Source organism: Lissotriton vulgaris, chromosome 11 (genome assembly GCF_964263255.1).
Source record: "Lissotriton vulgaris chromosome 11, aLisVul1.2, whole genome shotgun sequence".
NCBI classification, from domain to species: Eukaryota; Metazoa; Chordata; class Amphibia; order Caudata; family Salamandridae; genus Lissotriton; species Lissotriton vulgaris.
The window spans coordinates 728,626,628-728,653,657 of record NC_141699.1 but is presented as its reverse complement, the minus strand read 5'-3'; the positions used below and the strand labels follow the sequence as shown (position 1 = coordinate 728,653,657).

General features: G+C 46.5%; 1 protein-coding gene across 4 annotated transcripts in view; it reads right to left on the bottom strand.

Annotated features, from left to right (window-relative positions):
- The window catches only part of IWS1 (interacts with SUPT6H, CTD assembly factor 1), a 273,237-nt gene that overhangs the window by 137,779 nt on the left and 108,428 nt on the right, over positions 1-27,030 (bottom strand). For all 4 annotated transcript variants that reach the window (XM_086943814.1, XM_086943815.1, XM_086943816.1 and 1 more), the window contains exons 5-8: positions 16,351-16,408; positions 3,377-3,483; positions 1,141-1,291; positions 625-707 (exon numbers count right to left, since the gene is read on the bottom strand). In XM_086943814.1, the coding sequence (XP_086799940.1) occupies positions 625-707; positions 1,141-1,291; positions 3,377-3,483; positions 16,351-16,408 (399 nt within the window). The remainder of the gene's footprint in view (positions 1-624; positions 708-1,140; positions 1,292-3,376; positions 3,484-16,350; positions 16,409-27,030) is intronic.

Sequence of the window (27,030 nt, the reverse complement as noted above, 5' to 3'; positions counted from 1 at the left end):
GCGCGCCAGAGGGAGAGAGTGAGGCGCGCCAGAGGGAGAGAGTGAGGCGCGGCAGAGGGAGAGAGTGAGGCGCGGCAGAGGGAGAGAGTGAGGCGAGGCAGAGGGAGAGAGTGAGGCGAGGCAGAGGGAGAGAGTGAGGCGCGGCAGAGGGAGAGAGTGAGGCGCGACAGAGGGAGAGAGTGAGGCGCGGGAGAGGGAGAGAGTGAGGCGCAGCAGAGGGAGAGAGTGAGGCGCAGCAGAGGGAGAGAGTGAGGCGCAGCAGAGGGAGAGAGTGAGGCGCAGCAGAGGGAGAGAGTGAGGCACGGTTGAGGGAGAGAGCAAATTTAGATGGAGTGTGAAGCAGGGTAGAGTAAGAGTGAGGCGAGGTGGAAAGCGAGTGAGGGGAGGTAGAGAGGGGAAGGTTGGGTGAAAGGAGAGAGTAAAGGTGAGGTAGGGAAAGAGGAGACAAGGTGGAGAGGGGAAAGGTGGGTGAGTTGGGGAGAGCAAGATCAGGGAGTGGTGACATGGAGAGTGAACAAGATAAGAGATGGAGAAAAATGTATGGGTTATACCTAGGTTGAGAAAACATACAGTGACTGCATTTTATATACAAGTATTGTCTTGTCTGTACATTTCAAATCTTACTTTTTCAGATGCATGACCACTGTTGGCAATAGTGATAACTTCTTTAGCGCTGGTTTTCTTTGAGTGTTCAGCGTCCTGTCCTCCTAGATTTATGGGAGGAATAAGAGACATTAGCCACAAAGTATCCCTCAATCAAACCGAGGCACAGAAAACAAGATTATACCTAACTATTTAACTATTTAGGAAATGTTAAGGCTAAAAACACATTGGTGTCCAAAAAATAATTAAATACTCAGGATTAGAAGCAAGGGATGCAAATAAATTATTAACTCAAAACTTGAACATTTAGGGAACTTGTAGAAAGCTCTCTTTTCACTACAACTGCAGGGCAACTTTTTTGCCTCATGCTCACTAATCTCCAGCTCAGTGGTGGAGTGGAGATCACCCTTTACCCAAATATAGCTAAATAATTGAGACAGTCATAAATTCCTTCCTCCAACTTCAGTTGTAAACTTCTTAAGGGAGCCGGTGCCTCCAATGTCTGCTCACTTATGTCGAGACACAACATTTTCTCACCTCTGCCGCTTCGGTCATTTTTGCTATCATGGCACTGACAACATCATCTGCATCACTAATAAACGTGCCCCCGTCGCGGTTTCGTCGCTTTTTGCCACCCATGCTTTTCTTTCGATGCATCATTAAGTCAAAGTCAGACATGAAATCCAGACTGCAATAGAAAAAAATTGCCTATAAATCAGTCAGATGGAAGACCTGAAAGAAAACAACCACCTAAATAATTTTACAGTTTTACACCAAGAGTGAATGCTTTAATTTTAATTCAAGCATACTGCTGTGGCATGTAAAAATACTACCAAGAGCACTCATATTATAAATTATGTCCTCCACCCTCCTAAAAGTAGCATTGCCAATCACACACAAGCCAGAACATATTCTAAATCTCGTGCCCACCTACAAATGCTTGCCAATGAAAGACCCCCCCCCCCCCGAAAAAAACTCCCATATCAGGAAAACCGAACTTCAGCACAATATATGCTCAATTTCACATCTACATACATTTTGGAAGCTCAACCTAATCTTTGGGGAAGAACCAAACTCCATTTTCATGGGCAAATGCTAGTTTACAATTTATGCCCTAAAGCTCCAGAATGAGTCTCCTTTCAACATAAGGGCTCTTCAGGAAGACTGTCTGAATCAAATACATTAGCTCAGCTGGCTATACTGACCTGGGTTGCACTGCTCATGCATCTAAATTTGAACTATTCTTTTCTCCATCGCATCTACTATACTCCTGCAAGGAAATATCGGTTTCGCTTGACAGACTCTGACCGATGTGAGAGATGTGGGCAACCAGGGGCCGATTTCTTCCACCCAGCCTGGATATGCCCACAGGTTGCAGTCTATTGGGAACAGATACACGATGCTTTGGAAAATATGTTGCCTATCAAATTGATCAGAGATCGACTGTTTTTTCTATTTGGACACACACCGCACATACCCAGACCACACAGAAAATTTATTGATACTGCTCTTCTATTGGCTTAACGAAGATTGGCGTGTAGATGGGGGAGGGGAAGAGCCCCGAAATTCAAGGAATGGCTCCAGGACATGCTGCATAGTCAGGACCAACACACATTATATGCTGAAACGCAACCTATAAAATCTAGACCAACAGATATCTGGGGACCGCTCCAAGCCTACACATTACAACGAGAGGCAGACAATGGGGGTAGCGGGTCCCAACAGGATGCAGAAGCCTTGGAGGGTCATAGGGGAGGGGATGATGTGCGATTGTCTTGAATATGTCGCTGGATAACGTTCTCACCTAAGGCTGTGGAGGATCATTAATGTTTCACCATGTTGCGCCTTATGTTTCATGATACTACTGGATTGCTACCCTGTTAAACGATTGCTGGTGTTATTGCTGATGGCTGATTAATGCATTGGTAAAATGTTACCCCACTTCCTGACTCTGTATGTATGGGATAGTCCCTACATTTGTCACCCTACTGTATTGATTTTACGAGTACATGCTGTAATGACGAAGTGCCTTGCTGAATGCCCATTTACTTTGTATGAATTTTTTTTATAAATAAACGTTTAAAAAAAAAAAAAACTATTCTTGAAAGCATTAGGATTCTACCTTGCACAGTATACACAAAGTAATCTATTACCAATTCCAACACACACATTTTATTTTTAGACTCTGCAGTGTGAAGAACTGTGAAGATGAGTTTGGCTCAATGATAGGAAAGCAGCACATATGAAACTAATTTAATACGGTAGATTAATATTTTAGGTGCAGCTTGGAGATTCTGAACAAAAAAAGGTTTGTGTCACAGATGAGATCTGCTTATGTGAGTCATAATGTCTACACAATCGCCCTTCTTCATCCAACCATTTCCCCAAATTGTTTAAGGCTACTGACACCTAATTCTGAAACAGACAGTTCTTGGATTCCATTCAACATTTATGGCATCCAATATTAACAGGTTCTATGTGTGAATTGAATTATATTTTAGCACCTAAACTGATCAACCTCCTATTTAATAAAGAGTGCACTGATTGGAGAATTGCGGAGCTATGTCCAAAAATAAAAACGTGTTTTGTACCCTTCACCTACAACCCAGTCCAAGTACATCAATAGGAACTTGAGATGAATAGTGCTGGAAGAAGCCAGGTAATGTGAAGAGTAGAGTACATGTCTTTAGAGTAATTTTTTCTGCACTCCCACTCATCCGAACATCATGAGATCAGGCAATTGAAAGGGTCAAGAATATTCAATAAAACTTACTTTTTCCCTCCTGATTTCGTGACGCCTTCATCAGAATCTGAATCTTCAGCTGGTTGCTGATTCTCTTCAGCAGCCTTCTCTCCTTCCAGATCCTCCATGTTAAAACCCTGTAAGCAGCAGTAAAGAATAAGTTACCTGCATTCCGTAACACTCTTTCTGGTGGATACTGATTACTGCAAATTCCTCGCCTTTAGGATATCCCCAGGAACGAGACAGGATCCTGGATCTTGATCTCGGCTCCACTCCCAGAAGTAATGGAGCCACATATAACTGCCACTCAAGCGCTTACGTCTGTCTTTCTTGACACGGTCTACGCCCTCAAATACACAGATTAACAATCAACTAGTTGTGCCAGGGTAGAGATCTCTAAATTTGAGACTCTTTTAGATGGAAAAGAATCCATTTGAGAGAACAGGGAGCCTGGAGGGCAGTAAGGAATCTGCAGTTAAATGGAGAATCCACAAGAAAAAAACGTTAAAGGTAAGTAACTTGTTCTTCTGATGGACACTTCTAACCGCAGATTCCGTATCTTTAGAAAATATACCAAAGCAGTGGATCTCTCAGGGGTGGGTCTGTGAAATGACTCGAGACCAAGGAGTTTTACAGGGAAGAATGGCCAAAATCCCCCTCTGTCAGACCTGGCTGTCAAAGCAATAATGCTTCATAAACGTGTGCAGTGATGCCCACTTTGTGGCCTGACAGATATCCAGGAGAGGCACTCTGTACCAGTGCAGTGGTAGCAGCCTTGGCCCTGACGGAATGGGCCTGTAAAACGTCTGGAGGCTGCTTCTTGGCAAATGAGTAGCAGGTATTATTGCAGAGGACTATCACCTAGATACGGTCCTCTCCTGCACTGCCTTGCATTTCCTTGCGCTAGAGAACCCACAAAGTGATAATTGTCCAAACAATGGTGTTTGATATGTTTGATGTAAAAACTCCGTGCTTTTTTGAGGTCCAGATAATGGGGTGTCTACTATGCTTTTGAATGGTGAGGTGGAGTACAGAACGTCAGAAGTATAATGGACAGTACGACATGAAATGGAGTCATAACCTTTGGCGGAAAGAATGCTCTAGTCCTTAACCAGTTTGTCCGGAGGTTGAAACTCACTCATGTGATGAGCTGAAGTTATCAGAATGAGAACAAGCATTGGCATAGCCAATAGGTCTCGCTTTTGGGACCTTATAAGTATTTAGTTATGCAGCACAATATCCTTGGTGCAACAACATCAAGAGTTGCATGGCTAAATACTTATGAGGTCCCAAAGGAGAGACCTATTGGCTATGTCAATGCTTGTTTTCAGTGTTGGTCTTTTACAAAGTATGTACTGGGAACCAATATTTTAGATCATTCTCTTGGAGGTAATGTCTGTGTGCAAGTGTGCTGTGTTTTGCCTATTCTGGCCAATGAGTCCTATGTCACCCATGAAGGACCACACAACTTCGAGAAAGGAGAGGCAGGTTGGCAGGGGTTCAAGGGAGGAAAATCGAAAACGCAGAGAGGAGGAACAGGAGATCGATAGAATGATGAAAATTGATTGGAAAAGTTACAATTAGGAATTACAAAAGACACAGAGTAGGCGGAAGAGCTGGGTAAGAAAAGCAGGCTGTGAGAATTCGGGCATGGGATGAGGGGTATGCTAGAAGAAGAGGCAGATACAAGAAGAAGGAAGGATTATTTATTAGAAAAAGCGGAGACGAAAAGAAGAAAGAGAAAAGAAGAAGCAGGTTACATTTCAAGAGAGCGGGCAGAGGCACCCGAGGCAGCGATTGAAGGCATCCCAAAAGTGCAAACATGAAGGGTCTGAGAGACTTTTGAGGGGCCGGAGGATGCTGCTCAGCACAAGTTTAAATATTTTCATTGATTAACCATCGAGGCCTCAAAACAAGGAACAAGCAAAATAAATATTCTGGACGGCAAACCGTTCCAATGCCAGGCAATAAATAACAGGGGAGGCGGAGAGCGAGGCTGGAGGCTCGCTGCCTAGTTACCGGGGGTGGGTGGGAGAGGGGCTGGGCAGTCCTCGAGGCTGGGGTTCCGCTTGATGGAATAGAATGCGCCCTGAGCTTGTGTCAGTCCAGCGTACTCCTTCGCCCCGCTGTTAAAAGAGCAGATGTGAAATATGAGAAGTACAAAAATATGACATGGAGTTAACACAGCCCAGCCGCTAGATGGCACCAAATACTCTGTTTTCTATTCCAAGGTACTAATGTGTCCTGTCGTTCTTAAAGTCCCTCCACCTACAATAAGTTTCTGTCACAATTTGCGTTCGCCAGAGACTAGTTTCCTCTTTTTGAAGCTTGCATGAATCCAAAGCTATAGTTTGTGAGGGGCTCCTGCGTCCCAAAGAACTTAAATACATGAGTTAGAAATCGTAAATGGTGCCCAATCAACGTTGAAAGCTGAACACGTGGGAAAGAGGAATTGTGTGGAAGCAGATTCCACCTAGGCAGTCATTTTAGCTGAATTTCCATTCTGCTGGAAATCAGTATGCGCCTTCTTTGTTTGTGTTAAAGTGCAATTCAGGGTTTCAATTGCTTTTTATTCTTGAAGTGGATTTGCCCAGACATGCTCTTTCTTCTTTTTTAAATTTTGGCTCCGCTGATAGACGAAGAGGGGGGGGGGGGGTGGGGGGGGGGGGGGGGGAGAAGATGGTGAGAGGGTAAATAGCTTTGTGATGAAAAGAGGCCATCTCCATTGATTGTTGATACAAGTCTGATTAGGGTAGAGGACGTATCATTTCATCTGTAGCTCACTGACAGATGTTAGATGTCCTGAGCAACGCCCTCAATGGAGCCTGGCGCACTTACAAGCAAGGTAGACAAAATTAATTAAAATTCATTGGTATTATGTAATAGTTAATGAGGGAAACAGCACACAGCACATGAAAACAAGCATTGGCCGCGCGGTCGTGAAAGTGGCGCAGTCGCAAAAGTGATCGTGATTGCGCGCTGCGCTTATTGAGCATGACGAGGAAAGCCATATGGCGCCCGCACGTGTAACCGTAAGCTCTAGGTCGGCCATGCTAGCATTTTCTGACCCCATTTACTAAAAGCCTCGCCAGAGCAGCACATGTGCTGGCTAAGGCAAGACCTAAAAAACATCTTCAGGGTCAGGAGATGTGGAGGAAGCTATGCAACAGCTCCAAAGGGGTGCCCATAAAAAAAGTAAGAATCAAATTAAGGTCAGACTGTTGCATCACAAAGTGTTTAGGAGGGAACATGCCATTAATCCTTTGAGGATCTTAGCCAGGTTGTTCCTCATCATCTTCAGAACTCTGGGCAGGAGAGGTAGTGGAAGTTTCAGGTTTCACTCTATTCAGAATGTGTACCCGGAAGAGAGAGTCTTCATCGAAAGTTAAGCGTGCAAAAGTATAACATTGCATGTTTCCGGTGGTGATGAAAAGATCTAGCCAGAATTCTCCTTGATTCTAGATGATTCCCTGTGCCACCTTAGATTGTAATCACCACTCGTGATCCGATGGGCACTGACAGCGGAGTTTGTCCACCCTGGCATTCAAAGATCTCGGCAGGTGCTTCACAACCAGAAAAATATTCTGACGATTCACCCAGGTCCATAAGAACAGGACAGAGTGCCTCATCCCTCTCTAAGTGTTGCAAAACCACATGGTAGTGGTGTCGTCCATGAGAACCTGATGGACAACAAGAAGGTTTTCAATGTCAAATTAATGGCCCACATCTCCCATAAGTTGATATGGAGACGGGCCTCCTCTGGAGACCAGAATCCTTTGATCGACACCTCCCCGAGATGACCTTCCAAACTAGCAGTGAGGCATCCGTAAATACGGTCAGCTCTGGGTGGAGTAGAGAGACTGGTTTGCCGCTGGTCCAACTGCAGCCGAGCAGCCATCACTGCAGATCTTTTTCAGTCTTTCGTGAATAGAATCGGATTGATTTCCTTGGTGCTGGGCCTACTGAGACTACAGATACCACTGCAAAGCCAGCATATGCCACCTGGCTTGACCGACAAATAGGAGGACAATATTCCAAGAAGCTTCAGACCCACCATCACCGAGAACGGGGCTGAAATACCAGGATCATAGCCGGAATATCCTGGACTCTGATCTGGAGGGAAGGCCTGGCAATGCACTGTATCCGTGACAGCTCTGATGAAATGGAGCCTCTCCAAAGGAATCAACAGGGACATTTTTGAAATGTTGATAGGGAAGTCCAACACTGTCAGGAGGTTTGTCATCATCTGAAGATGGTCTATGACTGAATGTGGCCAACCTTCAACAGGCAGTTGTCCAGGTAGAAAAAGGGTGGTACATCCAACCTTCGAAGTTATACTGCGATGACCGTCATAACCTTCGTGAACCAAGGGTCACTGGTGAGGCCGAAAGGGAGCAGACTGAAAATGCTTATAACCCAGCTAGAACTTCAAGTAGTGCTGGAACATAGAAAAAGGTGTTCTGCAGACACTTGCTTCATGAATGCATCAATGCTCTTGCATTCTTCACCTAGAAGTCATAGCGAAGGAGTCTGAATTGATCCTGCAAATGGAAGCCTCAACTACCAGGTTGTCTGGAGCATGTCTGTGGAGTCATGCCACCTGTCTATTTACCGGTGGCTGCAACAAGATTTAGCCACTTGTCTAGGAGGGTGTCAGTCAGGGATTTGGTGGAGAACAAAGTGTCAAACGAGGTCTGCGCATGCTTCAAAACTTCTGTGAGGACATTGCTTTTCACCTCAACAGATGGCAACTGTAAGTCTAACACTTAAGCTGCCTGTCTGATGAGCACCGCAAATGAGTCAGTCTCTTCTATTGAAGGACCAGGTGGAGCATACAGCCACGTGTCGGGGGAAGAATCCAGTCCATGTTGTGATGGAAATTCATCCCCATCATCAAAGGCTAGTTAGCTTTGGTCAGAACCCAATCTGAAAAGTTAATGGGGTGCAGAAGGGCGGCTCCTAGGCAAATGAGCTGTTTTGCCTGAGCCAGAATAAACAGGGTCCAGTCGTGTACGGATTGATGCAGGACGCAGCCTATATTAAGGTTGAAACTGATTTAGATCAGAGTTGAACATGTTTTGTAGGACTGGCATCCACTGCGTCGGGCTGGCGGTGATGTGGCAGGAACCGTTGTGGATTGTGGTGCCGGATGTGGGGTAGGCTCCAGAGTCTGAGCTGCAGCGGGTTCATGAGAGAATACATCCGCCAGCTGCAATGAGACTGGAGGTCTCTTCAGATCCGTGGGGCTCTAAGGTGAGCCAGAGGGAGTTGCCAGGGTGCCAAAGATGCGCAACCTGACATCCTTGAAAACATGTATCTATTGAGAGATCGCCGACTGCCTCGGAAATTTAAGGTGATTTAGGATCAGCTGCAGGATTATCTCCTCAGCGGGGGGACAGGAGGTGAGATCGGAGGGCACCTCAACATCCAGAGGATTTCTCAGAGGGGGAAAGAGGAGACTGGAATGAGTTCCACTTGGCCTTCTTAAGTTTCTCTTTTGACTTCCCCTTACCCAAAAACTTTGACGGAGACGAAGGTCTGTCGCAGGAGAAGCCTGATAGCAGGAATGGGTCCATACTCATGACAGAGCAGGAACCGGGCTTATGAGACCTCTACGGTGTTCAGTGACATACAGCTTGGTTCTGCGATCCCCAATTGCCTTCAGGTATATAAGGGCACACTCCTTGCACAACTTGGACTTGCAACATGAACTCAAACATCAGAGACATAGCTTGTTGGGATCTATCACTGTGTTATGGTTAAATCTTCCTGAGAATCTTTACCATGTCACTTTAGTGATGCATTACATGTTCTAGATTTTACTGTGTAGTATTCGGAGTAGAACTTTGGTTGGACAGTTGGGAGTTGGATCCAGGTCCGTGAGTGTTGTACATCAAGTCTTAAAAATAAACTTCCATTTCTGAACAGTTCTATGTGAAGAGATTCATTTTAACACACAGGCATTTACTTGTGATAGCCCCTACAAAGCTTAAACCGTGTAGTTTTAGAAAGGGACATGTTTCATTGCATACTGGTGACAGATATGGTCAGAAAAAGCTTGTCAACTAATGAGTAAAAGTTAGGCGCCAACTCCAGATTCTCTTTCAAAGGCACTGAAAGAAAGGAACGGATGTCAGTGGGCTTGGGTGGTGCTTATATGCAGCTCCAACCATTACGTCCAGGGCAGAGTACAGCTGACGCAGATCTGCAAAATGCCATCTAATGGCATGCGAAGGCTATGCTTAAATACCTTCCTGATCCAGTCTGGCACCAAGGGATATTCTAAAGGCAAGGAATCAGCAGTTAAAAGTATCCATCAGAACAAGAAAGGAAAATGCTACTTACCAGTATGCATCTGTTCTTGGCATGTAGAGCTGCAGAGTAGTACACTGTGCATTAGATCGCCACCTGGTGTTGGGCTCGGATGATTGCAGGTTGTTGTCTTCTTGGAAGAAGTCTTTGTTAGTCCCGATAGGTGACTCCTCCCTTGGACAATACTGCACATGGGCATCGGCCAATCAATCAATCAATCATAGACATTTATAGAGCGCTCTACTTACCCGGAGGGTCTCAAGGCGCTTGGGGGGGGGTGCTGCTACTGCCCGAACAGCCCCATCCTCAGATTGTTTTTCGCCATGATGGGAAATTATGGAGTCAGTAGAAGTAAAGAAAGAAGGATGTCCATGCGTATGCATCTAAGTAAGATGAAAACTGGAATGGATACGAGTCCCGGGGAGGCGGGAGGGCGTGTACTACTAATGGAAAGACTGAACTGATAGTTTTGTCCTTCCAGTACAAACCTTAGATATTTCCTGTGAGCAGGATGTATAGGGATGTGAAAGTAGGCGTCTTTCAGATCTAGTGACACTCTTGAGTGTCACGGAACATCTCCGGTCCATTCTCGACTCTGGTAAGACGGCAGCACTGATACTGTTAGACCTCTGTGCTGCCTTCGACACTGTGTCCCACGAAGTGTTGCTATTCCGGCTGGAGGAGGAAGGTGTATCGGGACAGGCCCTGAACTGGTTTAAGGCATTTTTATCAGACAGGTCATTTTGGGTCTCCACTCCCCCGTTCCTGTCCAAAGAGCGCCCTATCAGTCAAGGAGTGCCGCAAGGGTCTGCACTTAGTCAGACCTTATTTAATATTTATGTTCAACCACTGGCTGAGGTGGCCAAGAGATGGGGGTCGTCGTTAGTATTGTATGCTGACGACACCCAGCTAGTGGTAACATTAAGTGAGGAGGATGGACTAAGTGCACAGAGTTTTAAACAGGGCCTCACTGACATTACAAGCTGGATGACTTCAAACTACTTACAGCTAACGCTGGAAAAAACTGAGGTCTTATTGGTGGGTAAAGAGATGGCGGCCTGGGATGACAAATGGTGGCCCGAGGCACTTGGTAATCTGCCGGAGCCTAAAAGCCAGGTGAAAAATCTTGGATTCTGGATGGACTCGGTCCTCAACTTTACCCACCCAACTAAAAAGGTTGCAACAACGTGCTTCGGGATCCTTCGGAACCTCAAGCCGATCCTAAAGCTTTTCGACCCCCAGACACGCCAGCTAGTGGTGCAGTCAGCCATTCTCTCACTTCTGGACTACGCAAACTCTTTACTTGTAGGAGCAAATCAGGCCGAAAAATCTAGACTTCAACGAGTCCAGAACGCAGCAGCAAGAGCCCCGACAGGCCTCCCTCGTTTTAAATCTGTGAGTAGCACACTCATTAAACTCCCTGTAGAGAAGAGGATTCATTTTAAAACCCTATGTCTCGCATTCAAGGTCTTGAAAACTACCTCGACACCTATGCTGAGCCCTCTTTTAACAGCATACACACCCAGTCGTGCTCTCCGTTCGAAAGGCCAAAACTTGGCAGTTGTCCCCCGTTTTAAGCTGGCCCGGATGGGCGGCCGCTCCTTCCGGCACCTCGCGGCTAAGCTCTGGAACGCCCTACCCTCCCAAATCCGCTGTCTTAACGACCTGCTATCGTTCAGAAAGGCCATAAAAAACCACCTTTTCTGCTAAACCTCTAGGTGTGTGAAGCCCAGGTTTCCATCCGCTGTAGCTTACTTCCCTTCTTTTTGCAAAGCGCCGGGACGCCCCTTTGCTGGGGCAGCCGTGCGCTACATAAGATCCCTTAACATTAACATTAGTGTAGCAAGGAAGTCTCCATGTTGCAGCAGTGGAAGCACTTGTTGCAGAGTGATCATATGAAAATGATCTGATTGTATGTAATGGTTGAGGGGCCTGAGGTCTAGAATTGGTCTCAGGGTCGCGTCTTTCTTGGGAATTAGAAAGTACAGCAAGTAAACCCCCGTCCTTTGTTCCTGTAAAGGAACTAACTGAATCGCACCCTTCTGTAGAAGGGAGAGAACCTCTTGCTGAAGCAGAGCTAGATGATCGGTAGACATTGGACGCTGTCTGGGAGGTATGTGTGGAGGGGTTACTGTAAGTTCTAGGCAGTAGCCATGTTGGATAATCTGTCTTACCCACTTGTCTGTTGTAATGGAGTTCCAGACAGGCAGGAACTGTGTTAGTCTGCCCCCTACAGGAGTGGAATGCTGCGGGGGGAGCGTAGGGAAGTCATTGCTTAGGGGCGGAAGAGGCTTGAGTGTTGTTATTACCTCTACCTCTGCCCTTAGTATTATTGCCTCTGTATCCTCCTCTATAGTAACTCTAGCTGGTGGAGGTTTGTGTCTTGAAAGACGTGTTAGTGTCTGTTCCAGTCTGTAAAAGGAGCGACGAAAGGAACCTCGAGCTGGGGTAGACTGTGAGGCCCCCATAGACTTGGCAGTGTCTGTGTCTTTTTTAATTTTTTCAAGGGTAATTGGTTCTCATTAAAAGGCCGGTTCAAAATGGTGGTTTGTACTTCTTGTTTGAACCCTGAGATGCATAGCCACGCATGTCTCCTAATAACGACACTGGTGTTAATAGCCCGAGATGCTGTGTCTGCGGCATCTAGTGCGCATTTGATGGAAGCGTTAGATATTAACTTGCCTTCCTGTATGAGGTCAGTAGGTTGATCTTTGTACTGATCTGGGAGGTGCTCAAGCAATTTCTCCAATTGGTCGTAGTGAGCCCGATCATAACGAGGAGGGCTTGCGTAGTAGCTATGCGCCATATATTGGAAGCCTGCGCAGATATTCTCTTGCCTGACGCATCAATAATTTTGGATTCTTTGTCAGGCGGGGGTGCTTCACCGGAAGTCTAAGAATTGCCCCTTTTACTGGCGTTGGACATCACTAAGGAGTCTAGTGGTAGGTGTCCTTTAATATAGACTGGATCTAAGGGTGCAGGTCTATATTTCTTTTCAATCCTGGGGTTTAAAATTCTGGTACGCACAGGATCTTTAAAGACCTCAGTAGCATGCTTAACCACTCCTTTGATCATGGGAAGAATTTGAGCGGATCTCTGAGACTGCTCAAAAGTATCTAAGAGAAAATCTTCCTCAATGGCCTCAGAATGCATGGGGACACCATGGTATGTAGCAGCTATGTTTATCAGCTGGTCAAACCCAATAGTATCCTCCAGAGGAGCAGGTTTAGATGGGTATGAGGGTGTCTCAGGGACATCAGGTTCATTTGCAGGGTATGGAACGCCCCACCCAGACGCAGGTTTTGTGTATGGAAAATTCCATGTGCCCTCGCCTACAGGGTATGCAGTGTCTCCTTCCCCGTCCCCTCCACCCAAATCATATTTGCCATCATTCTGTGGCGAATGTGGTGACAATGGAGATTGTATAGGAGAGGTTTGAGGTGAAATATAGGGAGGAGCGAGAGAAGGAGGAGAGACAGGAAAGGAAAAGTGCAGAGGAGAGGTTGCACAGTCCTTTTTGGCAGGAACCACAGGTGTAGGTGGTGTAGCTGCAGGTCTCATTTTGAGCGGTGTGGCACCAACATGACCGGTTTTCGGGTCGATGAAGATCTTTTTCTGTTGAGGATCTGGTTGAAAAAGGTCCTCTCGAGGCACAACCTTCTTAGGCGTTGATTTTTACGGTGCCGGCGTAGGTTGTCTAGGGTCCTTAGCCTTGGAAGGTATTAGAGCGTCCTGTGGCTTAGGTTTCGGCGCCAAAGGCGTTGTTTTTGGCTTGGAAGGCATGTTCGAGGGCTTGGAGGCCTCAGAATCAGGCTGTGTGTTTTTCAGCACCGTGTGCGGCTTCGGAGCAGGTGCGTCTTTTGGTTTCGGGATCCCAAACAGGTTTTCATTTCGGTATCGGCACTTCTTTCCGTGTCGGAGCCGAAGGGTGTTTTGGCTTCGGTGCCGACGGAAGACTCTTGGTCGGTGTCGAGGCACCGGAAGGCGCGGAAGATTGCTTCGGAGTTGAGCCTGAAGGCAGGACTTTCGAAGTAGATGATCGGTCTCGACTGGGCCCAGCAGGCGGAGTGCTGACCTTTGCCTTCTGTTGGCGTATGTGTGGCCGGGGCAGTAGTACTCACGCGCTGACCCGATGGAATTGAGTTGTCAGAGTCATCTGCCTCAGAGACGATCAGGAGATCCGGTGAGTCTTCTTTGGGAACGTGTCGAAGGGCCCTCCGGTCTCGGATGGTCTTCTTCGAGCGGAAGGAAGCACAGGCTGTGCAGGTTGACTCGTTGTGGTCCGGCGACAGGCAGAGGTTACAAACCTCGTGGTGGTCGCTATGAGGGAAACTTTGCTTGACATTTCGGGCATTTTTGGAATGGAGTCTTTTCCATATGGTGCGGGCGGCACGGCGTCGATAGGCCCAAAGGCTCCCTTGGATGACCGGAATGGAAACTTCGTCGTCGAAAGGTGCCGCAGACAATGTCGAAGGCAGGTAGTATATGTTTTATGAAGTTCTGCGCGTCGAAGTTGCAGAAAAGCAGTTTCTGGCCGGAGTGGAGAAACTTTCATCCGAACCCAGTGGCGGAAAAAAACAATCTGAGGATGGAGCCGATGCCCATGCGCAGTATTATCCAAGGGAGGAGTCCCCTATCGGGACTAACAAAGACTTCTTCCAAGAAGACAACAACCTGCAATCATCCGAGCCCAACACCAGGGAGCAATCTAAATCACAGTGTAGTATATACCTCGAACACATTTTTTCATAGGGACTCCTGTAATCCCAGATTAAAGGGCAGTTCTATTACAAAATAAATGGACATCTACCTCTGAGACAGGAGGCTGGCTATTGTTCAAGTTGATATATAAACCATGTGCGAGTAGGTAGTACAATGCAAGTATACACCTTACACCTAGATATGGTCAAACACACTTTCTGAAGCATGCAGCTGTGTTTTTACCCATAATTCACATAACAAATGCAGTCAGTAGAACTTTCTAGTTGTGAAGGACAGGTTTAGGACAGGTTTAGGGTATAGTAGGATGCAAGTAATTTCCTTTACAAATGGTCAAAGACTGCTTACCATAAAGACTGGCTCACCATTTGGTAACTGAGTTTTAATGTTCAAAATAACTACAGTGACTTATTCCGAATAGTGTTTTATTCCAGATCTGCACTGACACTTTCAACACATGGACCTCACTACATGCAAGGATGTCAAGCTGGGAACTCGCTAGGAAAAGGGCCTGCTTGGGGCAGAGGCTAAGATGAGTGCAGATTAAGGTTTTTATATATGGCTGGTCAGGTGCATAAAAGGGGTGAAAAAAACAATCAATCAAAGAACAACTAGAAGAATGTGTAGTGGTTAAAGAGCTCTAGATTATTCATCAGATTTTTTCGGGTCAGTACCTTGAATGAATGAAAAATACAGTCTCAGGGTACTAGGATAACTCTTTTATAGGAGTTTAGACTAATTGTCCAATCAAATGTATAACCAATCAAAAAATAGCCTGATGAGTAATATGTATAGAGACCGTATGAAAAACAGAGACCTCATCTTATCTTAACTGTCTTAGAATGCAAAAGTTGTGAAAGACCCTTGATTATGCACACCAAGAGGGGCGCATGAAGGTGTTGAACACTTCAGCGCAGCTCCTTTTTTGCACAGCATATTTTTTGCTTTGTATAAGGATCTAAGACTGGAAGCAGCTATTAACAATTGCAACATAGAAGAGGCCTATTTCGCTTGTCATAGTGTGACTAGGACAGCATTAGCCTTGCCAAAGGATGTGTTCTGGGACTCAACCTCATGAGCGAGCAGGCTGAAAGAAGCAACAAATAATAATTAAGGGCAACGGCCTTCTCACAACGCCAACAATGAGTGGAGTATATGCTCTGTAGCTCCATTTGTTCAGTACCAGAGGGAAAATGTGTAATCTAGAATTTTCAGATGAATGTGGCTAGTCAGAAATGCATGTAATAGGCCTGCAGGAGTCCCTTCCAAACTGTAAGCAATAGTCCGGGAAGAATAAATACCACCTTCTTATTGACCAAGAGTTCTGCAAAACAATGTTTTATCTAGTATCTTTCGCTTTTTACTGCATTGTTTGACAGTAATAGACAATGTGAGTTCATGTTCTCTTCATTGATGCTGATTTTACCTTACATGAAGTTCAGCTGCAGGAAAAATGAGATGGCATTTAAACAGCCAGCTGGCAGGCTTTGGTGGGTGGAGGGGGGTGTGGGTTGTGGGTGGAGGGGGCTGCAATGGATAATAAACTATTGAGAGAAGATAACTCCTTTGAAGATCACAAGCAGGACCAAAAAGCTAGCATAACACTAAAATGAGGGTTAATCTCTATTGAAATATGGGAAACTTTGGAGCACGACCAGGCACCTTTAGGTTAGTGTTCCTTAGCAGAATACACACAAGTAGTACTTTGTACTGTATAGCTTGTAGAACCAGCTGTCCACTAAGTTAATGGCACACTCTTATTAACTACTTACAGGGGACATAAAGGAATATACCAAAGTGAACTAAGACACGAACAAGACCATCCCTAAATTGGACAGATTGGCAGAGAAGAAACACTGAGTCAGTCACCTAGTTCAGAGTATAGAGTCCACCAAACCTCAGCAGTCTGTCAACACAACAGATATACATTTGTATATATCAGCATATTTAGAAAATATTCTGATCATTCTTACCGTAAATTCCTCCTCCTCTTCATCACCAGACTCTCCAAAAATATCTGCAATTAGATTCCTGAACAAAACAAAACACTGAATATATTCCATGTTTTATTTAAGAGAATTATACTACAATAAGAAGCCCAATTTGTTAGTAAAAGTGTGAGAAAGACTGGTAGTATGCTTCTTTTATAGATTCACATGCCATGTTTCTCCCTGAGTAACTGGCTGTATGAAGCTGGCTCTTCATATAGTAGACCAAACGAGGTAAACTGAGTAATAAGTCCAGGTAAACCCTTATTGGTTTACAGAGACAAAAATGAAAATACTATATGGTCTCTTTTGTGGTAGTGTAGGTGGCAGCTTAGGCCAATCAGAGGGTAGTGCTAAGCATTTCCTGTACTTAGAGGCAATAAATGGGACACACACGCAAGAATAAATATGAGGGCAATTTAGAAAAAGAACTCGCATTTTTATATACATTTTGATACCAAGAACTTTGTTATCAAGTAAGTACTTTTTTTAATGTGGAATTTCGCAATTAAACAGTTCACTTAAATGTGTCTTTACGCAGCAATGCTTTACTATGGGGAAAAAGCACATGTTGCTTACAGATATTTACAGTCGGTTTTTGGGGGTCCACTTCGGAACATAGGGTCCAAAGTATCACAGCTGTTACTTGCCCTGGGGCGTCCGGGTGCAGAAGAGCTGGTCGAGTTGGTAGCTTTGCGTCCTACGCCGGCGGAAAGAAGGGGATATTACCGAGAAACAGACTGCAGAGTGGGACTTTGGGAGAAGTCCAGGAGCTCCCAACGGGGGGCCCGTGTCACAAGGGTCCTGGGAGCAAGGGGGTAATAGCTGTTAATCAGTACCCTGGCTAGGGTGCTCGGGTGCAGAGTGAGTCAATCGGCTGGGCTCTGTGCATCCTAGGTCCTCACGGTTGTCGGTCTCACCGGTTGAGGGTGCAGAAATCAGGATAGCTGGGCCATTCTGGAAGTATGTCTCTGCTGTGCTGACGTCCCTTGACCTTTGCTCGGTCTTGGTGCTGATAGAGACCCGACTGGACTTAAACAGGCCTTGGTTGCAGCAAGGGGTCTGGTACCCCGGGTTTTGGTGGTGTGTGGCTCCGGTCGGTCCTGGTGTCCTCTTACTCTGTGGGGGGAGGGTGGTGGAGAAATGCGACCTTGAGGAGCACAAGTATATCTTCCTTGTTGTAATGGGCTTGCCAGGGAGGGGCAGTCTAGGCTGATGAAGGAACCTTTCGAGCCTATTCACAAGTCTTCCCTGCAGCACCTGTCTCGGAAAGCGGTGTTCCTCGTGGCCATTACATCGGCCCGCAGGGTGAGTGAAATTCAGGCATTGTATTGCCAAGAACCTTATACTGTATTTCATGCTGCTAAGGTTGTGATGCGTACTCACCCTAAGTTCCTTCTTAAGGTGATTTCTGATTTTCATGTTAACCAGACTATAACTTTACCTACGTTTTTTCAGAATCCTCCCACTCCAGTGGAAAGATCTCTTCTTGGATGTCAGAAGGGTGTTGAAATTCTATCTGGATAAAACCAAGGATATTCGTAGGGCAGACCAATTGTTTATCAACTATGGGTTGGTCAGGATTGGTCTTGCTACCGCTAAAAAGTCCATCTCTAGGTGGATTGTGTCCTGTATCCAGTTATGTTATCAAAAGGCTAATAAGACCTTAGGGGGTAAGCCTAAGGGTCATTCCACCAGGGGCAAAGCGGCTACGACAGCTTTTCTCCGTAAAGTTCCCATTGCAGACTACTGCAGGGCTGCCACGTGGAAGTCGGTCCATACCTTTGCGAAGCACTACTGTCTGGACTCGGATGCCAGAGCAGATGCTCAGGTTGGGCAGGCTTCGTTGCGAAATCTGGTTGCACAGTAGTGGTGTTGTCTTTTTCCTCCACCGCCGGTTTGGTTGTGGGGATGGGCTTGCCATTCTATTTACTAGATTATGACTATACACAGAGATCCCCTACTACAGAAGGAGTAGTTTCTTACCTGTAACTCCAGTTCTGTAGTAGGGGTATCTCTGTTATAGTCATAAGCGCCCGCCCTCCTCCCCGGTGGAGAAAAGGATGGAATATGGAATGCTACAGGTCTAGCTTTATACACCTCCAAAAAGAACTGAAAGTGGAGGGAGTTGCTGTGCATTCTGGGATACCTAGAGAGTTCTGGAAAGTCTCCTTAAAGCCACGGTATCCCTTTTTAAGCCACATAATGGCAGCCTATGGGGGGCTTGTCTGTCCATACCTTCCTCTCTATCACTCCAAGGATTTGGTGAAGGGGGAAGTTTCTCTATGGGTGAAACTTGGCAGACTGTGCGGAATATGATATTGGTGGAATATCCTTTGCATTTCTTGTTGAAGTACTGGACAGTGCAGCCTTGCATGTATAGGCTGCATTATTTGTCTTTAATTCTCTCTTAAGTGTCTATGCAGGACTGCACAGAAGACAGCTTAAGAGATTATTTTTGATTGCTTCGGGGTCCCCGCACATGGGCGGGACTATTTTCACTAGATTATGACTATACAGAGATCCCCTACTACAGAACTAGCCTGATGGGGAGCATGACTACTGCCTAGCTACATTTTCAACCTGGCCTGGTGCCAAATGGGCCCGTGGTATGGTGTGGCATTTCTCCAGATCGCGTAAGGGTGGGTCGCATATTAAAGGCAGCAGGGGCCTTTTAAGACTCCTGCCCTGATATGCGGATTACTTAGCCATCCTGTTTGGAGGAAGTGAAAACACCACCATCCAGAGCGGGCATTGTTTCTGCCCTCAGAGAGATAAGGTGATAACCTTCAGGGGGGTCAGACACTAGTCTGCGCTGGCAGGCTGGTCTACACCAGGTAACCAGTACACAAGTAGTAGGAAGCTTGTTAGGGGGCACCTTTAAGGTGCCCTCTGGGTGGATGCAATAATAAATCCATCATTGGAACCAGTGCCCTGTACATATATTCAAGATGGCTTCCCTGTACACTGGCAATGTCCAGAATCGATATGGATAGCCCAGGGGAATATCTACTCATGAAGAGATGTCCTCATATGTAATGTAATGCACCCTGCCTTAGGATAGTAAAGCCTTCTGGAGGGGCTACTTACATGCAGTGCCTGCTGGCATGGCAAAGAGGAGATGTGCCATGTTGGGTCTTCACTTTGCTCTGCACCATGTCACACAGCCTGCAATGGCAGTTTGCATGAGTGTGCTGAGGGTCCCTTAGGGTGGCACAATACATGCTGCAGCCCTTAGGGACCCTCTTTTAGCCTCCCTGACCTAGGTGCCAGGGGTACCATTTACTATGCACTTACACAGGGTTCTATAGGTATTGCCAATTGGGGAACAATTATACAGTTTTAGGGAAAGATCTGCCATTTGGGACCTGGATAGCAGAACCCAGTGCACGTCTGTGAGAAAGTGCCATCTTTCTTGCCTTGGTATGCCCCCACTTTTTTCTGAACTGCGGATGTGCTTTGACTGAGTGTGCCCTAGGTCCCTGCCAATCAGGTACCCAGGGCCTGTGTTCCTTCCCTAAAAAAACTATGCAGAAACAAAATACCCAATTGGCAGAAACCCAGTGCAGGTCTGTCAAAATTGCATTACATACCAGGCAAAAAGTGGGAGAGACCATCTCAAAAAGAGGCACTTTCCCACAATGGCTCTGTCCCCTGTGTTGACAATTATTGCTTTTTCATTCCAGTCCTCCTCTACATCAGAGTTCCCAGGACATTCCCCTTTGACAATGCCTAAAGGGCTCAGGTATGGGTGGGTCTTTTGGCAACATCAAGTGCCTAGTTTATGCCCCCCCCCCATTAAGCTTCTAACTGCATCCACATCCACCATGAAGGTTGCAAAACAATCAAAATCGCCATCTTTAGACTGAGACTCTGAACTGAGGCACAATCTAACAACTGTTTTATAATTGCCCATTAAATTGGCTGCAATTTTTTTTGCTGCTATTTTATTTGTGTCAGAAGTGCTTTACATACTACTACTAGTGTGCTGACTGACTGGTTCTGACCAGTCTACCACCACAGATGAGTTTCTGACTCCCAGGGGTGAGGGCCCACGCTCTCAGCAGTTAAGAAGCAAAGCCTCTTTCGGTAGAGGGTGTTTTACAACCCCTACAGGAGGATGACCTGAAAGGAAAATGCTACTTACCAGTATGCATCTGTTCTTGGCATGTACAGCTGCAGATTCACAAACTATGCATAGATCGCCATTTCCGGGCCCAACACCAGATGGCGATCTATGCATATATGCTGTGTGATCTGCAGCTCATATGCCTCAAAGGGAAAATGCTACTTACCAGTATGCATCTATTCTTGGAATGTAGAGCTGCAGATTCCCACACTACGTACAGATCGCCATCTGGTGTTGGGCTCAGAAATGGCGATCTATGCATAGTGTGTGATCTGCAGCCCATAGTATTCCAAGGCCAGGAGCTTCAAAGCTTTGGTATGCAAATTTAGATTCCCTCAGAGGGATGCCACCTCGCTGACCAGGGCCCATTTGGTATCCTGGACAGACTGGAAATTTACTACTCAGAGGCGTGTGCACCTTCAGGCAATTCCACCCCTAAGGTGGGCTATGTGATGTGGATGTGAAATTTGCGAGTCCGGCATCTTTGTGATGGCAGAATTAGGAACTCAGGGACAGGGTTACTCCCAAAGAAAGTGGTCATTGGGGGGGGGGGGGGGGGGGGGGGGGGGAGGAGTAGTGACCTTAGGGGTAAGTAGCCCTTTGTCTACTACCCTAATGACGCTAAATCTATTTTAGGGGAACCTCTGGCACCAAGAAATAAAATCCTGCCAACCTGAAAGAAGAGGACAGACCGTGAAGAGCCACTAAAGCAAGAACAGAGCAGCAGCTACTGACTTGGCGCTAACCCTGCCAGCATGCCTGCTGTCCACAACCATTGTGCCAAAGTCGACTCGTCCTAAAGCTGCTGTATCTCCAAAAGCCTGGGAGTACTGTCTGCCATTCTCCAAAGACTCAGGAACTCCAGTGGAGTAGCAGAGCCGCTTCTCTACACCCTTTAGGCACCACAAAAGAGCTGGGAGGACAACGGACTGCCAAAACTCAACACTAGAAAGCACCACTGCATCCGAACCCTAGCACAAGTATAAGAGGGCCAACATGGTCCCGACCCTCAAAGACAAAGCCCACACTGGATTTGCCAGCTGTAGACTTCCAGACACCGCTTGCAGCCTCTTTGAGCAGGTCCCCTCTACCGCAAGTGACTCCGGAATCAGGAACCCAATGCCTCAGAACACCTCTGCATCCGGCCGGCCGGCCTGAGATAAGGACCAAAAGAGTTCCCACACCCCGAGCATCATGAGGCTGAAGCCCTCTTGTTGGTTCAGCTCAACTGGTCTCCCGATCCCCATTGAATTACATGGGGCACCTGCCGCTCTATAGCACCTCTGCATCTGGCCGCCCCAGTACTGTCCAAGGTGACCTGTTGGTGATGCCTTGGACCCTGTTCCATACTCACCTTAAGTCCTGCAGCTTGCTTCCATAAGTCGTTGTTAAGTACCTGTATGCAGTATAGGACTTTCATCAATAGAACAACATTACCGCTTGAGAAACTACACTGTCGCCTCTTGAAAAACTAAAAAGCATTTCTATCTCGAAACGTACATACCCGATTTTGATGATCTTGACGCCAAACATTATATAATAATTGTTATTTTTATAGATTAAAGTGGATCTCTTTATTAAGTTGTGGGTACCATTTATTGACTGTGTGTGTATTTCAGATGTCTAACACTCTTCTCTGATAAGCCTACGGCTGCTGAACCACACTACACCCTAAAAGAGCACCTTGGGATTGCTAGAGCAGCCCTAGTCCAAATATGAGGGATACCTGGTCTCTTTGCACAGTACACTTCTTTTTGGTAAACTATATAAAGAGCCAGCTTCCTACAGTAGTGTTTGGCAATGTATGTGGATTAGTCCAAGAGCTGCCTTACAAATGTCAGCAAGAGAAATGTTCGCTAGAAACGCTAAAGAAGCACTGTTTTTTCTGGTAGAATGTGCTTGTGGATCTGATGGTAATGTACGTTTGGCTTTAATGTAATGCATTTTACTATCCACCTGCTTTTGAAATGGAGTTTCCTTTTCTAGGGTTGGAGAAAGCAACAAATAACTGCTGTGTTTTCCTAAAGGGTTGTTATTCCTATCAATGTGATACAGCAATGCTCTTAACATAACATATAACGTGTATTTGTAAAGCACACGTACACCCAGAAGGGCATATTGGCACTGAATAACAGATGTTTATTGTTGTCCAACTCAATAACACTCATTTTATCAACCTCAGAAGGATTAAAGACTGAGTGAAGCCACTGGAATTTGATCCTGTGACCATGAAGTCAAAAACAGGCTCCTACAGTGGAGGCATTAGACCACTGAGCCACCAGACCCAGCTCCTAACATCAAGCGTGTGCTGTGCTCCTTCTGCAACAATCTCCAGTTTAGGAAAGAGCACAGGAAGATATAGTGTCTGATTTAAGTGAGAAGATGATACAACTTTTGGAAGAAACTTTGGGTTCATCCGTTGTCTCACTGTTTCGTGGAAAACCTGAAAGTATGGTTCTTCTATTGTGAGTCCAAATATATGCGAAAATGTATGTTATTTATTATATTATAGCAGTGTATATAAAATCCTTTACAAAAATTATTTAAAAACACTATTTTCAGAATGACATAGGTGTTTATCTTTACTTTTTAACCACCTCCTTTGCCTTTCTATGTCCGTATACATACATTGTGTCACAAATTAAAAACCTTTTAGAAAACCAATTAAAAACATCTATGCAATGTACATATTATAAAGACAATGCAAAATATCACAAGAATTCAAATGCTAAATAGCAAATAGTTGTTAACTGTTTTTTAATCATTTTTGCAAGTGATTTTTATATACACTGCTATAATATACGAACATACATTTTCACATATATTTTGGTTAAGTATTAGGAGTCTATAGAATGATTGAGGAATGATGAGTGAGAGAAGTGAGGATTGTAATAAGAATTAGACATTGGTATATGGGGATATTTTTGTAATTATACCATAGTGAACCCTGTCCCCTACCGTTGTAAGGGCACCTCTAGAATTTTGAGACTAGTCTTCTATTGTGAGGCAATGTACTTTGCTAACCATTCTCAATTATGGGAAAGCTACCTGGAAAGTAACGTTTGATGGCAGGAACTGTAGGGGACAGGATTGCAAAGGTTTGAAAAGTATGGACATAAGTCTTGCAAGCACCACGTTTAAATGCTATGCTTGAACTGGGGGTGCTCATAGAAGGATTATTCTGTTGAGCCCTTCAATAAAAGCTTTAATGACCGGTACATGTAAAAGAGACTTGTGTTTACGATTCTGCAGGAATGCTGCAATTACATCAAGGTGCAGTCATATGGAAGTATATGCTAGTCTTGAATTTTGTAGGTGGGGCAAATAACATACTATTTGTTGTACCGTAAGTGCACAGGGGTCTATGTGTTTAGCCATACAGTAATGGACAACTCGTTTCTATTTATCAGCATAGCATGCTCTTATTGGACTTTGAGCCTCTAAGAAGGTCCATACAATCTGGAGGCAGGTGCACCACCTCCGAATTAAGACGCCATTTGTGATCCATCATGCACCAGCGGCGAAGTTCTCCCACCCTGGCGTTCAGATAACCTGCCAGGTGTTGAACCACGAGGGACATGCCCTGATGTTCCATCCATTTCCAGAGACTAAGTACCTCCTGACATAGGGTCCACGATCCCACCCCACCCTGTTTGTTGCAGTACCACATGGCAGTGTTGTTGTTCATGGACACCTGCACTACTCTCCCTTTGGGAGCAAGGAATGCCTTTAGTGCATGACTGATTGCTCGAAGCTCCAGAAGGTTGATGTGGAGCCTGGACTCGGCCGGAGACCAGAGGCCTCTGATTTACACCTCTCCCATGTGGCCGCCCCACCCCAGAAGTGAGGCATCTATCACCACTGTGATCTCCGGCTGGGGAAGGGAGAGGGATCTGCTGTTGACCCAGTCGTGGTTCGTTAGCCACCAGTTCGTTAGCAATTGGTGTGCAGTGCCCTCCGAGATCTGGACACATTATAAAAGATTCCCCTGATACTGTGCCCACTAGAACTTCAGGTCCTACTGCAGAGCCTGCATATGCCATCTGGCATAGTCCACCAGAAGGATGCAGGAGGCCATGAGGCCCAGTAGCCTCAGGGCCAGTCTGACAGAAACCCGGGATAGAGGCTGAAAGATCGGAATCATAGCCCGAATATCCTGGATTTGCTGCTCTGGAGGATAAGCCTGAAACTGCGCTGTATCCAGAACTGCTCCGATGAAAAGGAGCTTCTGAGAGGGAATCAGGTGTGACTTCGGCATATTGATGATGAACCCCAGCAAATGCAGGAGATCGGCTGGGGCGAGCCTAGAGTGAGCCCACCTTGAGCCAGTCATCGAGGTAGGGGAAGACTGGAACCCCTGATCTGCAAAGATGAGCTGCGACCACCGCCATCACCTTCATGAACACCCGAGGGGCGCTGCTAAAGCCAAAGGAGAGCACAGCAAACTGAAAGTGCTCTTGGCCCACCATGAACAGTAAGTTACGCCGGTGGGCCATCAGGACGGGGATCTAAAAATAAGCGTCCTGCAAGTCTAACCCTACCATCCAGTATCCAGGGTCGAGGGCAGGCACGACCGGAGCCAATGTCAACATTTTGAACTTCTCCTTCCGGAGGAAGCAGCTGACGTTCCTGAGATCAAAGATAAGACACAGGCCCTTGACCTTCTTGGGCACCAGAAAGTAGTGGTAATAACAACCACAACCTACTTCTGGGTCAGGAACCCATTCGATGGCACCCTTGGCCTAGAGAGACGTAACTTCCTGTTGTAAAAGGGCCAAGTGATCCTCCAACACGCAATAAAATTGAGGTGTCATGGATGGAGGGGTAGTCTCGAAGGGGAGGGAGTAGCCCCTTCGGACAACCTGCAAAACCCACCTGTCTGACTGGGGCTGGGCCGTGTCATCTGGCAATCATCCAATCCACAGGAGCCCCTGTTTTGGGCTCGGACCAGGTGCCCAAAAGGATGTCAGTGAGGGCTTCATTGAACGGCAGCAGGGGCTCCGAGAGGCTGCTGCCAGTTGAAGCACCTTGGTCAGGAGGTTAGTCCGGACCAGCCCCGTAGGAAGCTCAAGGATAAAGGCCTCAGCCGCCCTGCGCAACACCACTTCGTATGATGCACCCTCCTCCGTAGCCACGGTAGGGGGAGATGGCATGCAAAGTTCTGGGGAGGTGTCCAGACCACTGGCCTCACCAAACTTCAGTTCGGTTCTTCTAACTTGTCTGCCAGAGGGTCCACAGACCCCTCCCAGTCCTCCTCTGGTAGTCACTCGGGCGATAGGGAACACCAGGAGTACAAAAGTACTGGTTGGTGCCAGTCCACATGTCGGCCGACATCGAGGGGGAGGCTGGGGTAGACGTTGGTTGGGGACACAAGCGGTATTGGAGGGGGCGGAGTTGCCGCCAATGGATTTGGCGCTAAAGGAGGTGTCACAAGGTCGACCAACGCAGATCTGGATCCAGGCATGGATCCCTGGGGGCCCTGCGGCACCGAAGTTGCCGGCATCGGAGGCCTAGAGCCCCACGCCAAGTCTGTGGGGCCAGAAGGCTTGCAGGTAGAGTCGGGCTGCCCAAAGATCGAGAAGAGGGCTTTGTAAAAGCTGCGAATTTGAGCAAGAGTTGCTCCAGCTCCCGGAAAAAGAGGAAGGCATGGAGTCGACCAAACAGACACCGTGGGCGAAGCCGGACAACTACATTCTGCAACCCACGTTGCGTTGGCCAACGGATGGGGGGGGGGGGGGAACGCGAAGAGCGACGGATGATTTTTCCCCTTCTTTTTTTGCTTCGACGTACCCAAAGACTTCGACGAGGAGTGGTGGTGATGGCTACGTGACCAGTCCTGCGACTTACCTCAACCGGGACCTCAAACGGCGGGGAGCATGACTTCGGGTCGTGGTCGCACTCCAGACACTACAGGCACACGAGATGGGGGTCCGTCACCAACATTAGTTTGTGGCAGGAGCCACAAGGCTTTAAGCCGGTCCGCCGCAATGACATTTGTGCCCTAGGAGTCGTGAGGACTCTAAAAGATGTTGACTAAAAGTTGCAAAAGGAGAGTCAAAAAGTGACTCGAGGTACCGCTCTCTCTGGATCTGCGCTGGCTAGCTCAGAAAAATAAAGAACTGACGTCACCGCACAGGGGCGGTGTCCAAGTAGATACTGCAACATCATTCTGGCGATAATAACGCCAAACACAAATGAGGAGCCGACTGACACCACCTACCGACGCACAGAGGTACTGCTGAGGGCAAAAATTCAATTCCTTTGCCTAGTCATGTTGCAGGCTGAAGTACCATATGAGGCCACATGGGAGGGCATATCAATCGCATAGGTAAAAACATTGGCATTTATAATGCAAATAGCTCAAACTCCAACAAATGCTACACCTATTGCATTTTCAATGCTTCTTATCATATGAATTCAGTCTCACCCCATGAGACACTTTACGGTTCTACACCACATCTTTTTTTCCTATTATGGCTGTGGCACCAGTTGTACTGCATCTACGAGTAACAGTGCCTTCTTTGTGTAATATGCAA